The sequence below is a fragment of the Erithacus rubecula genome (assembly GCF_903797595.1).
Source record: "Erithacus rubecula genome assembly, chromosome: 29".
NCBI classification, from domain to species: domain Eukaryota; kingdom Metazoa; phylum Chordata; class Aves; order Passeriformes; family Muscicapidae; genus Erithacus; species Erithacus rubecula.
This window is the reverse complement of record NC_136681.1, coordinates 733,622-746,479: the sequence shown is the minus strand read 5'-3', so window position 1 is coordinate 746,479 and position 12,858 is coordinate 733,622. Positions and strand designations below refer to the sequence as shown.

The following is a 12,858-nucleotide window of genomic DNA, read 5'->3' as shown; positions in this document are numbered from 1 at the left end:
CTGCTGCCCTGCATGCCACCCTGTGCACCCTGGCTCCCAGAACAGCCCCTGCTGCTGGGCAGACAGCAGGGGGGAAGGAATGATCATGTTGAGACAGATCTGCCTTTTCTCTGTGAGGTGGGCACTGAGCAGTGAGGATTTGGTGTCTGCACTGTGTGTGACATGGCACAGTTGTGCCTTGGATGTTCTCTTGGTACAAGAAAAGTTAATTGCTGATTGAAGAAGATGGAAAAAATACCTTTATTTCTGTGAGATTTTGTGTTTAACCATGGCCCAGGCACTGAGCTGGTCTGTCTGTATGGACCCTCAGCAGGATGAGGAGGAAGGACAGCATTCCCTGGGCTTGGGGAGTGCTGGGAATGAACATGCTAGGCTGCTGTGAGCCTGGGTGCAGCAGGCTCCAGGCAGGATCAGGATGTTGGAGTGCTGCAGAATTGTGGTTCTGACAGTGATTGCAGGCTGCTCCCATCAGCTGCTGCTGTGGGTTGGGGTCTCAGCTGGGCTCCTGTGACCAGCTGGGGTGTGACCTCTGGCTCTGATAGAAAGCAAGGACATGACTCCCTGTAATACTGAAACTTCTTCTTCTTTGGCAGTTTCTGGCAGTTGTCTGAATTTTGATGATCAGATACTCTGAATGCAAGGGGACTCCAATGGTCACTGTTTCCCTTTTGCTGGACAAAGCTCTTGTGGATGTTTTCTTCCTGTTCAGCTGCAGGGCAGGTGTTAGTAACCTGCTGTTCCTCTCTCTGGGTGTTCAAATTGGGCTTGTACAAATTCAAATAAATAAAACCAAATAAAAGCTGAAGCCAGGGTTCAAAACCAAACAAACCCTTGAGCTGACGCATACTAAAGGGTCAGTAAAGGATTCAGACAACTCCTGCCTCAATTCCTCCTTCTTGCTTTCCTTGCAAACTAACCTCTGGCTTCTCCTGTGCTGTGGCCCTGTGGAAAGGAAAAGCTGCTGTGGCTGTGGAGAGCCTGATCCCGGGGCTGGAGCCCCCCGTGCCCCAGCGCCTCCTGTCCCAGAGCGAGTCCGTGGCCTCCAACAGGACAGGTTGGTGAGGCACGAGGGGCTGGGGGGCTCTGGGCACCAGAGAGCTCTGGCTGCTTCCACAGGGGGCTCTGCCACTGCTGGCACCTGGGCCAGCCTGGGGGGCTTGCTCAGGGAGTGCTCTGTGGCTCCTCATCTCCTTGGGAGGAGTGGAGAGGGTTCTCACCCCAGTGGTGCTGGCACTGCCCATGCTCTCCAGGCAGTGGGGGCTGCCACAGCTCCAGGAGCCTTTGGACACCAGGGATGCACAGGGTGGGATTTTGGGGGGTGTGCTGGGCTCTGGTCCCCATGGGTCCCTTCCCACTCAGGAGATTCTGTGGTACAGTGTTCCTTGAGCCCACCATCACAGGTGGTGCTTGTGCATTGCTCCCATGGAATGGTTTAGAGCTCAGGAGCAGTCACTGATTTGTCCCAGGGGGGCAAGAAGCAACTTCTGGCCCTTTCTCATTGTGCAGCCTTGATTGGGCTTGAGCTCTTCTCAGAGGTACCTGGTGGGAGTGCCCTGGGTTTGGAGCTCCTCTCTCTGCAGAGCTCCCACTTTAACCTGGCTCTGTGGGATTTCTGTGTCTGCTCAGCTTCAGAGAGACAGAACCCCCAGCTGGAGGTGCTGGGGCTCTGCCCTCACTGAGAGCAGTGCAGTCCCTCCCATCAGGAGAAATGGCAGTGTTGGTGCTGGCTTTGCACCAAGCCGTGCTCTGCCCTGCCTGTGGGGGAAGGGGAGTGTGGGAACCTGAGCTTATCACTCTTTGTGTCCTGTTCAATGCCACCCTGGGATGCCCACCTGGATCCAGACTCTCTCACTGGGGAAGACTCTCTGCTTGACTGTTCTCTGCTCTCTAACCCTGCTGCTGATCTCCTGGATGAGTTTGCTCCTGTAGCTTTCTCAGCTCAGCCTCACAAAGGTAACCTGGCCCTGCAGCTGATGTGAAGCTGCTCCTGCTTTACAGAAACACATGCTCTGACCTCTTCTGGTGTTTTATTGTCCCCAAGCCACTGCTTTTTTTTTCTTTTCTTCCCAAGCTGCTCAAACTTGGAATGTGCACTGATGTACTAAGGGAGGGGGGAAAAATAATCAAGTATTCAGCTTGACTGTAAAGACAGAGTTTATCAAAAATCGTGTTGTTTTTCATGGAGTGGGGATCCAGCAGGCAGGAAGGATGTGCAGCCCTTCCTCAGTGAATGCATTCTGGGTTTGCTTTTTCCATGTGGGATTTGAGACTTGTGTTTTTTCTGCACTATTAATTCCTGAAGGGAGACTGATAATCATCTGTCACAGGTTTTTGGAACAAAAGGAATTTTTTTTTTGTTTACTGAAGTGAGGATCCCAGGTAGATGAGCTCTTCCAGCCCTAGAGAATGTTGTCCTTACCAGGAGAAGCTCTTAAGGCCAGCTCTAGTGTCACAGCAAACAGGAATGAGAACCTGAGAGGAAAGGGCAGGATTTTTGGGCTATTTATTGCCTTGAAAAAGAGGCTCAGAGCAGCTGTGCTGATTGCTGGGTGCCTCCCAGAGCTGGGGTGTGCTTTGCTCACTTGGTGAGTATCCCTGTAGCAACAGAAATGCTCTGGCCTCAGAGGAATTGCTGCAAAACCAGTCTGTAATCAAATTTTATACATGATGGCACTTCAGAATGAGTTTGTGTTTTCCATAGAGCTTTTGGGTTAAACAAGCAGTTATTCTAATTGCTCAGTGCTGTAATACACTCCTGTGCCACTTTACTGTGCATTGAAATGTGTGTGGAGCAGTTTCTGCTCCATCCTGGGACACAGCAAAGCCCAGATGTGCTGGCATGGCTTGATGAGAAAAAAAATTTCCTGCATGGCTCTCCCAGGGCTGTCTTGCTGGTCCCTCTGGGGTGGGAAAGGCTCAGGTGTGATGAGGAAAGTGAGACTTAGTGGGGAGTGGGGGCAAGGTATTGAAATCTTTCAGAACTCATTGATGGCTTGTTCTAAAACCCTAATTTGTAGCTCTGGGTGTGTTTATCAACTGAATATCAGTCTCACTCTTTTTTTTTTTTTTTTTTCTGAGTTTATCCAGTCCTGGTGCTGGTGATGATGTAAAACACTCCTGGAGCAGGTGCTGCTGTTCCTAAGTGTCATCAGCCTGTGGAGCTGCAGTGCTCCTGGCACCAGTGGGGCTGGGAGGGCTAGGAAAGCAGCCAAGTTCTGATCCTTTATCAGTGGATCATGGAAAAGCAGCCATGCTCTAATCCTTTATCAGTGGGATCATGGAAAAGCAGCCATGCTCTGATCCTTTAGCAGTGGATCATGGAAAAGCAGCCATTCTCTGATCCTTTAGCAGTGGATCATGGAAAAGCAGCCATTCTCTGATCCTTTAGCAGTGGGATGATGGAAAAGCAGCCATTCTCTGATCCTTTAGCAGTGGATCATGGAAAAGCAGCCATTCTCTGATCCTTTAGCAGTGGATCATGGAAAAGCAGCCATTCTCTGATCCTTTAGCAGTGGGATGATGGAAAAGCAGCCATTCTCTGATCCTTTAGCAGTGGGATGATGGAAAAGCAGCCATTCTCTGATCCTTTAGCAGTGGGATCATGGAAAAGCAGCCCTGCTCTGATCTTTAGCAGTGGATCATGGAAAAGCAGCCATGCTCTGATCTTTAGCAGTGGGATGTGGGCTCTGAGCAGGCTGACCCTTCAGCCTTGCCACTGCAGCCTTTCCCTGTCTGTCACTGGGCCCTTTGCTGGCCCTGGAGCTGGTGTGAGCCCTCAGGGTCCCTGAATCTGCACATGCTGAATTCAGCACCAGGCTCTGTGTGTGAGAGGGGGCAGGAGGTTTCTGTTTGGGGTGGCACAAGTCACTGAGCTGAGCTGCAGGGCTCTGGAGGGGCTGTGCCCAGGTGGGGACATTGGCCAGCCTGTCCCTCTCCTCAGGGGTGTCCACAGCTGGGCAGGGCTTCTGGAGCTGTGTGCCATGGAAGTGGAATCCTTGCAGGAGCTCCCAGGCTGCTGGGAAGAGGCACAGATATACATATATATATATATATATATGTATATATAAAATAACTGAGGACAGAGGGGTCACAGTGACCATTCCTGTTCAGATGAACCTTGTGTGTTTTGTGTTGTGTACACTTTGCACTGCTCTCCTAAAACATTTGGGTGTTGTTTTCCCTGGATCTGATCCTCCAGAGCACAGAGTAGTTCCATGAGTGTTTTCTTGCCTCATCTCTCCCCAAACCTGGTAAATCTTGGTCAGCTTTAGGTAGAAATCTCTCATTCCCAGCAGGAGTCAGACAGGAATGTTCCTGTTCATGAAAACTCTCAGGTTGATGTGTCCTTGCTGGGCTTTCAGAAATACTTAATCCAGGAGTTGAGGAGCAGATTTGGGAGGGTATTTGAGGTGTCTAAAGGAACAAGTAATGATACCCAGGGAGTGTGAGAGGCTCTCAAGATTCATAATTGCCTGATGAGATGGTTCAGTCACCTCATCTCTGGAGATGGTTGAAAGTGCCTCCCACCAAGGGTTGAACTGCAGCTGATGCTGTTGGAAATCAATGGAATTATCTCCCAGAACTGCCCTAGGGGCCTCTAGAAAATCTCTCACAGCATCTGGGCACTCTCCAGGCACATAAACTCCTTGGAAATCTGACTTCATGTTGCCCTTCTTGTTTTATTGCTGTGGGTGAAAGCTCAGGGTTTTGTCTCTTATAGATGACTGGAATTTCTTCTGCGGTTTTTGTTTTTTCCCCAGCCCTTTTCCTCTCCCTGTGCATGAGAGCTGGGAGCCAGAGAGCCAGACTGAGCTCTCACACCAAGCTCATCACCTTCAGTCCTTGGGAGCTTACCCCAGGCCTCTGCCATGGCTTCCAGCTGTCCAGCTGAGCCTTCAGACTGGTCAGGTTTTCTTCTGGGTCTTGTGACTTGGCTTGCTTGGTTTGGTTTGATCCCTTCCACTTCTGTATTTCATTGCCTCTCTTCTTTCCTACCCAGACTTACCAGCTTTATTTCACCTTTTAAATAAAACTCCTGATTCTAAATGTTGTCTCTGAAAACATTAAGATGTTCTAACACTTCCTGGCAATTCTAACCAGCCTCTCTGCTGTCTTTGCTTCTTTACCCTTATTTCTCTTCTATGCTGCAGAAGATACTAACCTGATATCAGGCTTTGATGCTCCTGAGGGCTCTGAAAAAGTGACAGAAGATGAGTTTGACCCAATTCCAGTGTTGATATCCAAAAATTCACAAGGTAAGCCAGGATGTGGGACTGAAAAAGGGAAGGAAAAAAGACAAACAGTAAATTAGTTTTGGGGCAGTGTTGCTGCAGCACATGTGACTAGTTAAAATCCTGAGCTGTGAACATCAGTGTGGTGTTTAGTGAGATACCTTGGCCTTGAAATTTCTCTAGATTCTCTGCTTGGGAGATTTCCATGTCAAATGCAGACATGCAGTGTTTGAGTTGCCATGGGGTAATTTCTCCCTGGCAGTCAGTGGCTGAATGCAGTGAGAGCTGTGTCCTCCCACCTTCTTACTGCCCAAGCCTTTGAACTTCTAAGTGAGCTTGGCATGAGGCACAAGAGAGAATGGGAATTAGGATAATCCTTTAGAGCCCAAAACTCCTGCTGGAACTGAGGGTTTTTCACTTCTGGTTGGTGTCTTCCAAGGTGGGAGCTGAGTGTGAGAAGTCAGGTCCAGGTCCCCACGTCCTGTGAGGAGCTCTGGGCAGGCAGAGTCTGCAGGGCAGTGACTGGGCAGCTGCTCACTTTCACCACTGGCACTAGAGGCCCTTAAGGAGATCTTTGCCAGCAGTTTCAGCTCTTTGGGGGCAGCAGCAGGCAGTGATTCACTCCTGGCCAGTGAAGGATCAGTGAACTAAGAGGATTTTTTGATGACAGCCTTTGATATAGTTGTGGAGGTTTAAAGACAAATCCAGGACTTTTTTTGTGTGGTTTTTTTAAAGGCTTTTTTGCCTTTTTTTTTTTTTTTTTCCTGTTTGGTCACGGGACCTTTTGGCTTCCCTGCTCCCATTTTTGGTTGCAGCAGGAATGTGCTGAACCCCTGCTCTGCACTGGTCTTGGCTTTCAGAGGATGACACTTGTTAGAAACAGTTCAGACATCACAAACTCTGCTCCTGCTGGAAGTCAGAGACTTGTCCCAAGGCTGGGCCAAGACAGGCTAGCTTGAGTGCAGGGGAGGTCCTGGAGGTTGGAACCAGATGGTCTTTAAGGTCCTTTCCAACCCAAATCATTCTGTGGTTCTCTCCTGTAGTCCCAGTTGCAGAAGGTCCCACAGTAGCCCAGTTCTCCTGGAAGCGGCTCAAAGCACCCAAAGATGCTCCTAAAATTGCAACTAGATTTCAAGATTTAAAACTTTGACCTGTCCTTTCTGTGGGCTACGGGAGTCCTTGAATTGTTTTGGAGATCCCTTAGTAAGGACAGGGTTCTGGATAAACTTTGTGGAAAGAATGGGTTTGTAGGGATTTGTTGGCTGCTGTGCTGGTTTGGTCTGGGGGCAGAGGGTGGAAGAGTGAGCAGGGGATTCTTTACTATCATGATACAAATAATGAGAAGAGCTTGAGCAAGTTTTCTGTTTTGCTTTGACTTTTTTCCTTCTTTCTTGATCTTGAACTTCTGAAACTGTCGTGTGTGTGTGTGTCCTGTCCAATACTGAATTCCTATCTCTCACACTTTCAGGTGGGCATTCTAGAAACAACAGTGGAAGCTCTGAGTCCAGTCTTCCCAACATAGCCAGGTCTTTGCTGCTGGTGGATCAGCTCATAGACCTGTAGCAGTGACACAGTAGCAGACGCAGTTTCTGTAACGTACCCAAACCTCCGGTTTCCTTGCCAGAAGAGTTTCCTTCCCTTGTGCTTCTTTGGGGCTTTGCTTTTTCTTTTTTTTTTTTTTTTTTTTTTTTTTTTAAATTTTGTTTTATTTTTTTTTTCTCCTTTAATTAAGAGAAAAATCTGCCAACAGGGGACAGACACCCACCTCTCTGCCTGTCTTCCTGTGCCCTGGGGAAGATTCTGGCTGAGTTCTCCAGGTAGCTGTTCCCTCTAAAGCTGGTAAAGCCCTGTGGGGTTCCCTCTGCACTGTCCCTGGCTGTGCACAGGGGAGCACCCTGAGGAGCCCTCCTGGCCCTGCTCAGGGAGCTGTGGCTGCTCTGTCACCTGCCCTGGCTGTAGCTTTGGTTCTGTTCCCATTTCCCCACGGCTGGGCAGGAGCAGGGGCCAGGTGACAGTGGCAGGGACATCCCTCAGCTGAGGGACACAGGGTAGGAGAGCTGCTGGCTCTGAATTGCTTCAGAGGAGGAGGAAGCCCTGAGCTCCTCTGGAGCAATCCAGCCATACTCTGGTGATGGTGCATGTGAAGAGTTTCCCAGGTGCCCCCAGCTCATGGTTTGCTGTTTAACAATCCTGCTGGGAACAAACTGCGCTTCCTGGGGGAGGGAAAACCAGAGAAAAGGAAACAACCAGATTGTTAAAGCTGCAGAAATAACTGTAAGTGAAGCATAACAAGGTTTTGAACCAAATCCATGTGAGTATGGCTGTGACTAGTGTTTCACTGACCTTTCTTTGGGTGACAAGGGTGCTGTGGCAGCAGCAGATGTATTTTCTGTGAGTTCTTTTCTGTGTTTGACTGGAAAAAAAAGAAAATCCCCTCAACCTACTGTAAATTGTGTATGAAACAAATTGTCCTACGGCTGTTTGTCTATTTTTAATCCTGGTTTTAGTCAAGCATCTGGTATCTGTTCTGGGTTCTCCATTTTCTCTTGTAACTGCTATAGTGCACCCCAGTTCAGTATGGAGCCATTGTTTCAGTAGCAAAGATTCCTGTGGGCCTCTCTGCACCCCAGTCTCTGTGAACACGCATGCACTTGGTTCAGGTGGTTTGAAATCAGTGCTGCTACACTCGGTGGGTTCTCCTGTTCCTCCCCCTCCAACGCTTGGTTTGTCAATAGCTGGATACGCTCACCTCGTTTCCCTTGGCTTACCATGGAGTCTGGAATTTCTATCTCGTGTTTGAAAGCCCTCTCTGAGCAGAAGGACTCTTCCTGTGTAGTGGAATCTCCCCAGCTTCCTGCTCCCTGTGTTGTGTTTGTAGCTGTATTAGTAACAGTGCAGTTCCCCCGTGCGAAAGAGCGACTGAATGTGTCTGTGCTGACCTGCTGAGAAGGGAAGAACCCCAAGTTTGTGACTCCTCCTTTCCTCTCTCCATCTTCTCCCCACCCCAACACTTAGTTTAACAAATTCTGTACATAGAACTCCCATCGGTTGTGTCTCTACATTACTCTTCTTTTAAAACCTACACTTATTAATAAAAGTATTGCTTAAGTGTGTTGTATCATTACATGTGTATACTGCACTTTCCAAGAGAAGCTTTACATGAGAACTATGGAAATGACCTTAGTAAAATTGTGGATAGAACTTTATTATTTTTTTGTTTTATATTCCTAAAGCACAGGCAAGCTGGACTGGAAAACATGAAGATGCTATAGATAGAAAGTTATTGTATAGTCAGATACTGAGATTATATGAAAAGAGAATGGATTTTAAAAAGTAACCATCTACTGTATATTAGAAACAAAGATTTCTGTGAATTAAAGTACTTTTAAAGAATGTTTAAGATTTTAAATCTAATGGCATTGTTCAAGGGTTCTGGAAAAAATGACAAATGCACTGGGTTGTTAATAATGCTATTAAATAAGCAGATGTGAATGTTTATTTTATTGCTTTTTCAAGTAGCTGTTCATGGGTGTGGGTGGAAATATGATATTTTAGAGACCTCCTTTATCAGAAAATATTCACTATGTGTTTGCAGAGTGAATGGAAGTGAGAGATGAGTGGAGATTGGGGATTCATTTTAAACTCTCCAGAAACTGTGAGGGTCCCATGGGCTCTGGGTTAGTGCTGGTGCTGCTCAGAACTGAGGACTTTGTGTGAAAGCTGCTGCTCTTAGAGCACAAACTGAACTTCACCCCGGGTCCCATGGGACACACTTAATGCCTGGCATTCCCCTGAGGGGCTGAGAATCTGTGTTGGAGTTTGGTTGGACCAGGGGAGCTGTTCCTGTCCCTCTGAAGGGCTGTGGGGTCAGGAGGTGTTCAGTGACAGCAGCAGTCCCTGGAGTCCCAGCAGGGCTGTTCTGCTCTGCTGTGAGCAGTGCCCCTGTGTGTGCTGGCAGTGCCCCTGTGTGTGCTGGCAGTGCCATCATGGTGTGCTGGCAGTGCCCCTGTGTGTGCTGGCAGTGCCCCCATGGTGTGCTGGCAGTGCCCCTGTGTGTGCTGGCAATGCCATCATGGTGTGCTGGCAGTGCCCCCATGGTGTGCTGGCAGTGCCCCCATGGTGTGCTGGCAGTGCCCTGTGCTGGCAGTGCCCCTGTGTGTGCTGGCAGTGCCCCTGTGTGTGCTGGCAGTGCCCTGTGACTGCAGTGCCCCTGTATGTGCTGGCAGTGCCCCTGTGTGTGCTGGCAGTGCCCTGTGTGTGCTGGCAGTGCCCCCATGGTGTGCTGGCAGTGCCCCTGTGTGTGCTGGCAGTGCCCCCCTGTATGTGCTGGCAATGCCCTGTATGTGCTGGCAATGCCCTGTGTGTGCTGGCAGTGCCCCCATGGTGTGCTGGCAGTGCCCCTGTGTGTGCTGGCAGTGCCATCATGGTGTGCTGGCAGTGCCCCCATGGTGTGCTGGCAGTGCCCCTGTATGTGCTGGCAGTGCCCTGTGTGTGCTGGCAGTGCCCCTGTATGTGCTGGCAGTGCCCTGTGTGTGCTGGCAGTGCCCTGTATGTGCTGGCAGTGCCCCCCTGTATGTGCTGGCAGTGCCCCTGTGTGTGATGGCAGTGCCCTGTGACAGCAGTGCCCCTGTGTGTGCTGGCAGTGCCCCCATGGTGTGCTGGCAGTGCCCCTGTGTGTGCTGGCAGTGCCCCCATGGTGTGCTGGCAGTGCCCCCATGCTGTGGTGGCAGCAGGGGCTGGAGCTGGCAGTGGTGCCATTGCTTGTTCTGGTGGATCTGTCAGGGAACTGCAGACACAACCACAGCTTCGTGTCAGGATTGTGCTTTGAGTACAGGAACAAACTGAGTCTGGGTGGAAAGGTTCAAAGGAACAGTTGGAATTTTGGTGTTGGTTCTTGCTTACTCTGAGTGGCTCAGGTTGGGAGGAGCCCCTGCCTCTGGGAAGCTCCTTGTTCATCTTTAACCAGATGAGCACAGCCACCTTGTTTCTGACAATGTCCACTGTTTCAAAAGAGAAGGTGCAGCTTCCTGGGTTTGGACTGTTCAAGTCTGCTCAGGATCCCTTGGGAGTTCCTTGGCCAGGGCCTCAGGTGCTCTGCAACCTGCTGGGACAGTGGGTGGGAGAATCTTGGCTTTGTGGCAGATCTGCATCCTCTTCCACCCTACTCAAGCCAATCCCTGTGGAGCAAAATTATTTTTAGAGGGGACTTCTCCTGAAGGAGTGCTAATGGTTTCTTTGGCCTAAAAGCTTGCAGGGTATTGCCCCCAGTGGTTGTGCAAAACCACAAAACCATCTTATTTAAAAATTCACTCATTTTGCTGTCCCTGGGGAGTGGGGAGGGGCTGCTGGCTGGGCTGGTTCTGGGGACATTCCTGCTGTGGGACTGAGCTTATTCTGGGGACATGTCTGCTGTGGGACTGAGCTTATTCTGGGGACATGTCTGCTGTGGGGCTGGGCTCTTTCTGGGGACATCCCTGCTGTGGGACTGGGCACAGGAGTGGGGCCACCCCGTGGAGCTGCCCTTGTGTTTTTCTGAGGGTCCCTGCCTGTGCCTTGAACAGGACTCTGTAGCCTCTGCCTGGAGCACAGCTCAGCTGAGGGGGAGCCAGAGGATGCTCTTGGTGTGCAGAGGTCAGGCTGCTCTGTTCATGAGCTGCTGGAATGTGGGATGTGAGTTGGTGTGCTTAACTCCTGCCTCCTGCAGATGGCTGTTCAAATGTGCCAGAACAACAGCATTAAATTCCTTATCTTCTGGCTCTGGATCTGCCTCCAGCTCTCCCACTGTGACTGGCAGAAACACTTAATTCTGCAAATTGTCCAGTGCCACAGGTGTCACTGACCTTTGGTGCTGTGCTGTGGTCCCTCCTTGCTGGAAGTGCTGTGTGGGGGTAGTTCTGTATTGCTGTTTAATGAGATTGCTTCTAGGAATTGAAATAGTTCATTTCTAGGAATTGGAGTACAAGGAAAATCTTCACAGTGGAAGAAGAAAGTGACCCCTTTAAAATTCCAAGCCAGTAATTCTGCAGACTGGTAACTGTGCTGATCTTAGCAGCCTGTTTCTGGATGTTGAGCCCAGCCTGACTTTGGCTTGATGAAATCAGGAGAGTTTCCTAGTGAAAGAGATGCTTCAGACTCCAGGAATTTCTCTGTCTTCTCTTACCTTTTTTAGGCTGTGCTCCAGAAGTGAGATCCTCATCATTGTGGTGATTGCTTTGCCTCTTGGAATAGATAGCAAATCTTTCCTAGTTTTCCTCTTGGTTATTTCAGTATTCTGCCACTTTAGGGCACTGTTTTCCTTGGAAGCTGGGGAAGCCTCAGGTGCCAGGGCTGTCACTGGGGTAAAGCTCTTTCAGGTTGCTGTCTTAATACCTGCAGAGTGTATTCCTGGGGTACTGAGTGATGAGAGGGGGTTTTTTTGAGGTTCTTCTCTTGAAAAAGAGCCTGAATATAGTTTGGAATATTTTTTAGTATGTGTATCTGACCCTGGAATCAAATACTACACACTGGTGTTGTGCAGGGCTAGGGAGAATCCTGATCTCCAAGCTCCAGCTTCTTTAAAGGTGTCTGCTGTAAAACTCATGGCTGTTTGCAGTGGGCATTTCTTAAAGCTGAGCACTCACAGGAAACCTGAGGGATGCTTCCCCAGGGAGTGACACCCAGATCTGGGAGTCTGGAGGAGGAGGGGACAGACAGGAGCTGCCTGGTCTCAGGAGAGGCAGATGTTGGGAAATGTTCCCTCTGCAAAGGGCTTGTGGGGCTTTGTTGTGTCAATCCAAGCAAATCACCTGCCTGGTTCTGTCAGGCCCCCATGAATGGGTCTGAGACCCCACAGTGATGGAACAGGGCTCCAGACCCAAAGGCACTGCCTCAGTTCAGTTCAGTGAGATTTGTCCTTCACCTCCTGCTCTCACCAGCTTGTGGAGTGACCCCTTTTCTGTCATTGCATCCAGGCCTTTTCCCAGGTCTAGTCTCTGATCTCAGACCTGCCAAAGCATCCAGCAGCACTGGCAAACTGAAATTCCCTGTGGTCCTGTAAGTCAAGGACACTTCTGCAGTGCTGGTTTGCAAGGCCTGTAGTAACAGCTGCTAATGGCACACTGGCCTTGTCTCATTTTCTCTTCCCTGATATTCACACAGGGTTTTGGTTTGATGGTATTTCAGTGTCACTATAGCCCAAACCCTTTTTTAATGTGACACTCACAGCTGGAGAGATGTCTGAGTCACACAACCAGGTTACCAGGTTACCAGGTTAACTAAGGTAAAATGCTGGTATGATGTTTTCTTCTTTGTTGTAATGATGCTCCTGTAGCTCCTTCTGGGACCAAGGAACATGGTAAAGAAAAGCTACTGGGGCCAGTTACAGTGGGAAGGGTCTGGAAGTGCCAGGTCTCCCTGGTTCAGCATTAGAGAAACATTCAGGGGTGCTCCTGCCCTGTCAGTGAGTCCCCAGACTCCCAGGGACCATCCCTGTGTCTGGCTCTGTTGTGTTCAGGTCTCTGTGGCCCTTCCCTGGTGGTGTCACTCAGCAGCTCTGGCTGAAAGCAGCCCCTGCTGAAGCATCACTTAGATTCTGTCTCCCAGAGTAACTCATTACTCCTGTCCTGGCCTTGGCAAGGGAGGAAGCTGC

General features: G+C 49.7%; 2 protein-coding genes across 4 annotated transcripts in view; one reads left to right on the top strand and one right to left on the bottom strand.

The window, feature by feature from the left end:
• The window catches only part of GMCL1 (germ cell-less 1, spermatogenesis associated), a 110,431-nt gene that overhangs the window by 87,893 nt on the left and 9,680 nt on the right, over window positions 1-12,858 (bottom strand). The gene's annotated exons all lie outside the window — the stretch shown is intronic.
• Window positions 1-12,858, top strand: part of AAK1 (AP2 associated kinase 1) — a 67,172-nt gene that overhangs the window by 51,172 nt on the left and 3,142 nt on the right. The window contains exons 19-21 of one of the 3 annotated variants that reach the window (XM_079329011.1): window positions 953-1,054; window positions 1,843-1,953; window positions 5,151-5,255. The exons of the other annotated variants lie outside the window; for them this stretch is intronic. Of the exons in view, the coding sequence (XP_079185137.1) occupies window positions 953-1,054; window positions 1,843-1,953; window positions 5,151-5,255 (318 nt within the window). The remainder of the gene's footprint in view (window positions 1-952; window positions 1,055-1,842; window positions 1,954-5,150; window positions 5,256-12,858) is intronic. 3 annotated transcript variants of the gene reach the window in all.